At 36.1% G+C, this 9,475-nt stretch overlaps 1 protein-coding gene across 3 annotated transcripts in view; it reads left to right on the top strand.

Moving 5' to 3' along the window:
• LOC144444464 (large ribosomal subunit protein eL30-like) overlaps positions 1-3,858 on the top strand; it is a 248,446-nt gene extending 244,588 nt beyond the window's left edge. For 2 of the 3 annotated variants that reach the window (XM_078133888.1, XM_078133889.1), the window contains exons 2-5: positions 302-352; positions 1,482-1,627; positions 1,981-2,111; positions 3,719-3,858. In XM_078133888.1, coding sequence (XP_077990014.1) covers positions 332-352; positions 1,482-1,627; positions 1,981-2,111; positions 3,719-3,768 — 348 coding nt within the window. In that variant the 5' untranslated portion in view covers positions 302-331 and the 3' untranslated portion in view covers positions 3,769-3,858. Of the gene's footprint in view, positions 1-143; positions 184-301; positions 353-1,481; positions 1,628-1,980; positions 2,112-3,718 lie in introns of those variants that run through there. The other variant, XM_078133887.1, reaches the window with a different exon arrangement.
• Positions 3,859-9,475: the final 5,617 nt, after the last annotated feature.

The following is a 9,475-nucleotide window of genomic DNA, read 5'->3' as shown; positions in this document are numbered from 1 at the left end:
TATCACAGATATGATGCCATCAGATAAGTACAATTTTGGAGTTCTAACGTGCTGTTTTCGTGCTGTCGACTACATTGTTCTTGTAAATATTTCCAACTGAAAATCCCTGCGAGATTTAAACGAGAATACGTCACATCCGGGACGGGTCGGCCTTTTCTTTCCTAACGTGGTCATAGATAGGTTGTAAGTATCACATGTCCGAAAATATTCATCGTTTTCACGCTTTAATATTGTAATTCAGTGTATTTTTCAGTGATTGACAGGTTCACTAATAACTAAATATCCGTTTTGTTGTTTTCAGATCTCCAGTGTGACCTAAAAAACAGCAAAAATGGTAGCATCGAAGAAACAGGTACGTAACGACGTCAGCGTCAGACTGCATTGCATGCATGGAGTGTGAATCGCTTCAGTACCATATTTATAATGGGTTGGTAATTGAAAGATCTTCTCAGACCGTCTGAGTGTTGGAACTTATAAGAAAATAGTGTCATCCTGCAACCTTAGTAAGATCGTTTTATCATTAATTTAAATGTTGTCGCTTCGCTGTAATGAAGTTTTCAGCGTTTCTTGTTTGTGGAAGTATGTCTGCTGTGTAACCATCTCACTCTCAGTAACTGGCATTGGCAGGACACTAAATATTGCACACTGCTGCCTCTTTAACTAAGAAACGTAAACGCTCGTGCATTGCAGACAATTGTAAAATATAAAATACTGTTCATACTCAAAGGTGTGTGAGCAGATATCTACCTAACACATACAAGATTGTACAAAAAAAACTTGTGAGGTGATAAATGTGAATTACTAGTACTTAGTACCTTCCCTTTTCATGTCTGATTTCTCAGACAAGAATGTAATGAGTTCACATTAATCAGTACTTGTATTGGTTTTGCTGAAGTGACCAAAGAAATTTATAATAGTGAATTTATGACTAATTGAAATAGTGATAACTATGTTATGTGTGAGCCAAGAATGTAAAACATGGGCAGTGTTTTTTAGGACAGTAAAACCTAACTAGGTTCCACTGTCATTTTACCAGGGTTCCCAAACAATGCCACCCTCATTACCTCTCCCCTCCCTGTTACCACCAGGGTTCACCAACCTTAGTGAAAAACACTGAACCCTGTAACTATAAATTGATAAATATAGTTGAGAAAAAGGGTCGTTTTGTTCCCCTAAAACTCAGTTTTTCTGTGGTCTACAAATATGGTTGCTGCTGTGTTCTGAAAGCTAGCAGCAACTCCTAATGTTTCTTCAAAACACTTTAGCCAAACTTGCATGGATAGTGCCCAGTTGTGATAGTTTTGTCAGTTTGTAAGAAAATAAATACATATGCAGTGTCAGTAATTCTTGAATTCTTGATTTGATGTTGGGAAGTGTGATTTGATGTTGGGAGGTGTGATTTGATGTTTGGAGGTGTGATCTGATGTTGGGAGGTGTGAGGGGCTATATGTAAATAAATATACTCACCTTTCTCTTAACAGAAAAAAGCCATGGAGAGTATCAACTCTCGATTGGCTCTCGTGATGAAGAGTGGAAAATTCCATCTTGGGTACAAACAAACATTAAAATCACTCAGACAGGGCAAAGCAAAATTGGTTATCCTTGCAAACAACTGTCCACAACTAAGGTTGGTATACCGCATTTGGTGTGGTTATTTATGGAATAGAATAACGGGGCTAATCAAATGGCTAGGAACAGTTGATCTGCAAAACTCGCCATGGAGACAAATAGTCTTATTCATACACAGTTTTTACACACTGTTTTGATGTCTGTAATCATTTGAAGTTACAAACAGGGATGCGTTTTGTTTATGTGTTAGATGTTCATGAACGGTGCTTTACAGGAAAGGCCTACTATCATTCCATCACCTTCTAATTTCAAGACAAATATTGAATTTTCATATATGTATGCATTAGTGATATTTTTGTGTTGAACCCAGTTCAAAACTTTCATTGTCATTATATGTGTGGTTGTTTGCAGGAAATCAGAGATAGAATACTATGCCATGTTAGCCAAAACTGGTGTCCATCACTATACTGGTAACAACATTGAATTAGGCACAGCATGTGGTAAATATTTCCGTGTGTGTACACTCAGCATCACAGATCCAGGTAATTGCTATTTCAGAATCTGAAATTATTTAATTTAGGTTAACGATACCTACTGATCTTACAACTTACAACATACCTGTTGCCATTCCAAAATGTATTGCATGTCTCCCAATACAGCATCATGTATTCTGTACATGCAATGGGTTTGCACAAGTGACATGCTAGTCAACAGGATGGTTTACTACCTCAGCCTACCTTGCATTTACCAATAAAATTGTTCTCTATCACTGAGAGCATTTTGTCTTTGTTCCATAAACTCGCTCAAAATAAAGATGTCAACATGTCTTTCCATCTGCATGTCTTTTCATTGTTTCGCGTAAGAATCTTGGTTCAAATGTAATAAAGGCAAAGCAAGCCAAAACATAACAATGTACGTGACGTGACGTCTTCATCACAAGCAATGTTCTTGGAACTGGAAAGTCGACTATTGAATGTCAAAGATCAGTATGTATAAGATGGGCAACTGGTCCGCAAATTAAAAAAAGGCAACAGCTTTTGTTGCATGTCAAAATGATAAAAACTTGAGTTTACTTGTGAGTTATCACATAGAAAGGAATAGCGGAACATGTAAGTTTTGTAGATGATAAGATGATGTCTGTGTCAGTGGAAATTCAAATTGGATTAGGGGGTACATTCATGTAAAGTTAACATACAATGTCAATAGTGATAATAGCTGCAGTGTTTTATTTAAGGGCGGTAAGTAGGTAAAATCTACCGGGGTTCCCACATCATTTTACCGGGGTTCCCCACCTAAACTATGATACATTGCATGGGAAGCACTACCAGTTTTACCTCTTTCCCCCTTTCTGTTACCGGGGTTCCCAAACCTTAGCAAAAACACTGAGCTGTAACAGGGGTGAACAAATCATTTTGTGAACTGGTGGTCCCCCGGACCCGTGCCTTAAAAAATCCAGTGGTCCTGCTGAAAGAATTAGTGGTCCCAGGTCCCACTAATGTGAAACATTAAATCTTGCCTATGAATCTGTATATTCAGACGACTTTTTAACATAGTTATTAACAGTAAGGTACTGGTCCGATGGACCAGACAAGGTAAAATTTGTGTGGTCCGCCCCAAAAAACGCTAGTCCCGGACCCAGGACCAGGGGATTTGTTCACCCCTGACTGTACATGCATGTACTGAGTGACAGCTAATTATGTGTGTTGTGATTTCAGGTTTGTCATTAAAACATTCTTTGAGTTGTTGGTGTTCCCTTTTGCCCAACTAGTGATTACTTGTGTACAAGCAATATCCCCTTGGGAGAGAGAGGATCTATAGGGCGTCAGGAACAGTCTCTCACTTTAACACAAACATGATCAAAGTGGAGGAAAAGTAGCAATGAGTACGAGTGTGCCCTCTTATGAAATTAAAGGCATTTTATTTGATGGTGAAAATAATAGACACGCGAGTTGCCACATTGTAAGGGATTGGAAGACGCCAACATTTTGGAAACTGCATATCAGTGATGCTGGTGTATCACATTGGCATATAGAGGGTGCTCTGCTTGTGAGATAGGCAATAGTTTTGTAGAGTATATAAAACCAAGAGTTAGAAATGTAGCCCCATAATATAAGTTAAGCTAACTTTGTATTTTTTGCCTTCTTTGCAGGTGACAGTGATATTATCAGGAGTATGCCAGCCGGGGAACCCCAGCAGTAAAGATCTTTATTATTGTAAACTACACATTTGTCTTTACTGGAGTGTCATTTCAAAATCAGTGACTAATTAAAAAAAGGTTTTACAACAAGAGCTATTTGGTGTGGTGTGATACTAGTATTTTTTTACTGTTGTGGTATAATATAATATTACAACTTGAGAACACTGCAAAAATGCAGCAATGAGTAACACAAATCATAACACTGTAACAAACAGTAAAAATGCATTTTCCAAACTCAATTGTACCACTCTTCTTTCAAGCATTTGTTGGGTCTAACAAAAAGAACACTTCCAACTGTATGTTGGGTTACAAAGTGCTGGGTCAAAAGGTTAACTTCCTGTACCAATCCCAACAATGAACCAGCTCATTTGTAAGCCAATTCTAATCACCCAATATGCGCTTAATCTAAGCTTACTACCTTGAACCAACCCACCCAATATGGCAGTAAACATAGTGTTGTACAGGTTTCTGTACCCTCTTAGGATAATGAGAATCATTCTCTTTCACAGGAAGTTTCTTCTCCCTCAGCAGACCACCAGGCCTCTGAACTTCATGATCAAAATCATCCCCATACCATGGTCTCTTTCAAGATCAGATTTCACAGGTCCCCCCCCCCCCCCCCCCCCGCCCGCATTTATCCTGTATTTCCAATTCTTGATTTGTTTTAGTTTAATGATTCATTTGAACAATTAAAAGATTTTTTTTTGATAATTAGGTAATAATGTAAGATTGAAGTGTCTGATTCCTCATATAATTAGGCGCATAATAACAAAACAGTGTCCTATAAAGCTTGCTTATGAAGGTTTTTATTTGAAATTATATATTTGCATAATTAAGGATTTTTTGTCATTCAGCTGAAGTCTTAAAAATGCAGTCATCAAATTCACTATCATTTGGTACATTTTTTGATAACAAAATCTGCTGATGTAGCTATACATTTTAATTTGTGTGGTTATTTAAGGTATTTTTTGTAATTTGGCATCATTTTCATAAGCTGGACATGTAACTACAATAACAAGTCTTTATCGAAAACATAATCCCCCACCCAACATTTAAACTTACCAATTCATACTTTGAATCTTTCATGATAAAATATGATAAGGTCCCTGAAGTGATGTGCATTATTGGAATATAGTATCTGATAGTTGTGTAATGTTTGGTTTAAAAAATCCAAACATTAAAAAGCTATACATGAGCACTTTGAACATATTGTCTTTTGACCATGAAATCAGTGTTTATGGTCATGGGGTAAACTGTTATCTGAAAAAGCATCATGGGTTTTATGGAGACATTCAAATGAGGACATAACTACAAAGCTTCCAGAGTAAATGGAAACTGAAGGATAACAGTTTCACAAGGTAAAGTGTTCTCCGATCAAAGTAAAATGTAACTTTCCAGATCAAAGTAAACTGTAACTGTTCCCCAATCAAAGCAAGGTGTAACTGTTCTCCATTCAAAGCAAAATGTAAATGTTCCCTAAACAAACTTTTAAGTAAAACCTAACTCTTCCCCGATCAAAGTAAAGTGTAACTGTTCCTCAATCAAAGTAAAGTGTAACTGTTCCCCAATCAAAGTAAAGTGTAACTGTTCCCCAATCAAAGTAAAGTGTAACTGTTCTCCAATCAAAGTAAAATACAACTGTTCCCAGATTAAAGTAAAGTGTAACTGTTCCCCAATCAGTGACTTTTTGTTGGCCTGATAGAAAACTCCACCCCCCACCCCGGTTGGAGAAACTGACCGGTCCCCAACTCATGTGTACACGTCTCTGGTCTACATTCCATACACTGTACATAATGTCATGAACCAATGACAAAACTGTATGATTAATTGATGAATGGTGACTAACATTTATTACAATATTTGGTGAACATGAATTGATATCTGCTGATACTGGTAAGTGGATGTACATTTGTATTAGAGCTTGACAATGTACTTCCTGGTGATGATGGTGATCTAAGAGGGGTATAACCCCTCCCTCCCCCAACCGTTATTCCATTGGAGTTATTCAACTAGCGAAAACTAACTTCCGGTAATATAGTAAGTATTTTAATTGTAATCGTGGTATCTACATAATTCATATCCCCGATGATGCATAACAAGTCAAGTGAAAGAGGCGGTTGATTGAAGACAAAAAACATTCAATGGCACATAGCAATCATAATAGCAAACATTTCGGGAGTCTTCAGTAATTACAACCACTACATACATATTAACAATCTCATTAATCACTTTATCTACACTCCAGAGTTTTGTCAGTGGAATTGTATGCATGATGTATTTTCATTTTTATTTATACGGCTTGGGACAAGCCTTGGAGGAGAAAAAACAACGTCATGATATAGTAATTACTGTGTTTAAGTTCAGGTATGCATGACGCTGTTTATACATGTCACCAAATTGAACAACTTTCTTTGCAGTAATTGCATATAGGAGTCAAGATGATAATATTTTTTATAGATACTATCTCCTATGGCGCGCAATCATGGCCAAAATAAACATGGCATTTTATTCAAATCGATGCCAAAGTTTCTTATTGAACGATATCACATTCTCTGTTGTCGATAAAATATAAAAAATTAAAGACTGAGTTGATTTTTTTTCGTTCACCAACTCGACGCTATATATTTCTGCGTAATCGCACTCTTTCTGCACTTACTAATTTGGTATCCCTAAGGTATCCCTACAGTAAATATGTGTTCACTGGGAATACGTATATGTCATAACACATCATTTCATCTGCAGTTACATCAGATAGCATTATCAAAGTTTTGTGAAGATTTTTTCAATAGTAACTGATGGGTACTTCTGATCTTTAGCCCGAAGGGCAATACATTTAAGCAATTGGGCTCCACTTGACGTTTTATCACCAAAACGATACACTTTATCATTTATCGTGACGTCTGCCATAGGCGATTCGATCAGTCAGAATTTATAGTTTGTTAATTATTTAATAGATTAATTAATTTATTGTTTGTTTGTTTGTTTGTTCGTTTCTTTTCATAAACATAATCTTCAAATATTTTGAATTTGTTATTCATTTCAAATTTTATGAAGGAAAATGTCAAATCTTTCCCCTAGTTACTAGTAGTCTCAAATTGTTCACCAACTGTTCGCAATCATTCACCCAGGTCGTTATTTCACTCACAATGTTTTACTTGCAAATATCGTCTGCCCATTTAGCGTGGGAGAACATAAACAAACCATTGCTTGGTTGTCAGCACAGTCACTTGCAATTGTGAGTTAACATTCTATAGAAGGATGTATATGGTTATGATACAAAATAATGTTGTTATAAGTATGTACGAATATTTTTTTTAAAAAGTAGCGTAATCGGTGCCAGCATGAATAGGAGAGTTGTGAACACGTACCTCTCTCACCTCCATCCAGCTTAGAGTGAGGCCAAACTCAGGGTTATCGTGAAACAAAGTCTAAGTTCCAGTATTACTCCATACATCGTCTCGGATCTAGTGCTGATCTACATATAACATGTATTTTAATGAAGCAATACATCAACCCATACCCCGTCTAATAATTTCAATTCTGTACAAATTTAATAAGCCTCCACATTTTCACTTTTCCGTAATATTTTGCATTATTCGAGCCACGATATTGTCAGAAAATATGGGTTAATTTATGTACCTTGGTCGTTTTACTTCACGACAACCCATGTCTTCTTTTACGTCACTGGCCATGGGTTTGAGGGGCTCGAAATATGAGTCAGAACGTTCCAAATCGCCATTATTTGTCGATTTTTAACATTTATTTTTTTCCCTTTAAATTAAATTATGCTTGAGGGGTATAATTATGTTATTTAAACAATAATGTACGCCCTCCCAGCCCATAATGGACGAAAGCAAACTTTGAACGACATATTGGGCGAGGCGACAGCGTGAAACTCCGAGTTACACCCAAGAAAGAGTTCCAGTACTACCAAAACTATATATATATAACCTTGCTTGCATAATGTAAATAGTATATATATATATATATATATATATATATATATATATATATATGTATAATGCTGCTAGTACTGTAGTACAAAGAAATGCATAAGGAACTTGTGAGACAGTCCGAAAAAATAGATGTAAAATCCAACGTTTCGAATAAAAATTCTTTATCAAGGTATTTATAGGCAAGACATATTAGGTAAACACCTTTTTATTCGAAACGTTGGATTTTACATCTATTTATTCAGACTGTATGTATGTATGTATGTATGTATGTATGTATGTATGTATGTATGTATGTATGTATGTGTGTGTGTATGTGTGTATGTGTGTATGTGTGTGTATGTGTGTGTTTGTGTGTGTGTGTGTGTGCATGTGTGCATGTATGTATGTATGTATGTATGTATGTATGTATGTATGTATGTATGTATGTTGAATTCAAAAAAATGTTTGTTTATTGTACATAACTAAAGCTATAAACACCGTGTAGCTCAGCAACACAACTCAAAATGATAACATTGACAAGTAATATCTCAACAAGACAAAGTTCCTGACATATATTTATAATTAATCATAGTTCTAATAAGCAGCAGCCTGTTAATTAATTAATCATTCATTCTAAAGCCTTTAGGGAGTTTTACAATAGGGTAATATCAAATTCCAACTCCTAATTAATCATGTTCTGACTATATTTGTAGCACTCCTCTCTGTCACGCCTCCATGGTTTTAACAAAGTTCAGTTATCTCAATTTCATTTTATGAAACTATTTTCATTTAAGGCCTAAAACTGCTTCCGGATCCGGTTATCCGACATCACCTAGCTTTTCACGCCGACCTTAAACTATTTTTTACGTATTCGAGAAAAAAATAATAAAATCACGAAAATTGTGAATTCTAGCAAGACATAATGGATGCGGACACATACATCAACTTACAAAGACAATATAAAACTGTTCTGCCAATCTGTAATGGTTGTACATCTGATGGGAAGAAACCAATAACACAGAGACCATACGGAAAACAAGGGAAAACATAACTACCTGAACTAGACACTCACACATGGGATAAATATATATAAATACAATAAATAAAAATTCTCCCTACCCCACCTATTCTAAAATTGAGCGTAGTCGGATCCACATAATATTTTCGATTAGGTCTAACACGTTTTAGCGAAGCAAAGAAACTACCCACAAACTAGTTAACTATAGTCTGTTTAAATGACTCTGTCAGCAGTCTTGTTCCCTGTTACAATGCCACCGAGAGTTAACCTTTAAGCACATCCTCTGCCACTAGCCCTTTCTTTCCAATTGTGCTCCTGTGCCAGTAAATTGTGCTATGCATCCATTTTTTGCGGAAAGGGTTCATTAACATGATAACTCGTACGTGCTGGAAGGTTAGTACCAGACCTACAGGAGAAAATGTTTTAAAACTGTAGATACTCGTGACTATTTATAATATTTCAAAAATAAAACATCCAAAAACTCCACATCAAATTCAATTGATTGATTGTGCTGTACCCATCCTTTTAATGGTATATTCCACCCTTCCCCCTTGTCTATGTATATGTCAAAGTCATTGCTATACGTCCCAGGTTTTATAATTCCGGGTAATTACCCATGATTGACGTCGATAACGTGAGATTATTGGATGCTGATGTATGTCTATATACATGTATTTGCCTCACGTTAAATAGCAAGATTGCCATTGCGATATTTGCATTACACTACATCACAGTACCGTGATAAAATGGAAGACA

The sequence above is a fragment of the Glandiceps talaboti genome, chromosome 13 (genome assembly GCF_964340395.1).
Source record: "Glandiceps talaboti chromosome 13, keGlaTala1.1, whole genome shotgun sequence".
Taxonomy (NCBI): domain Eukaryota; kingdom Metazoa; phylum Hemichordata; class Enteropneusta; family Spengelidae; genus Glandiceps; species Glandiceps talaboti.
The sequence above is the reverse complement of the archived record's forward strand: the minus strand, read 5'-3'. Positions and strand labels throughout refer to the sequence as shown.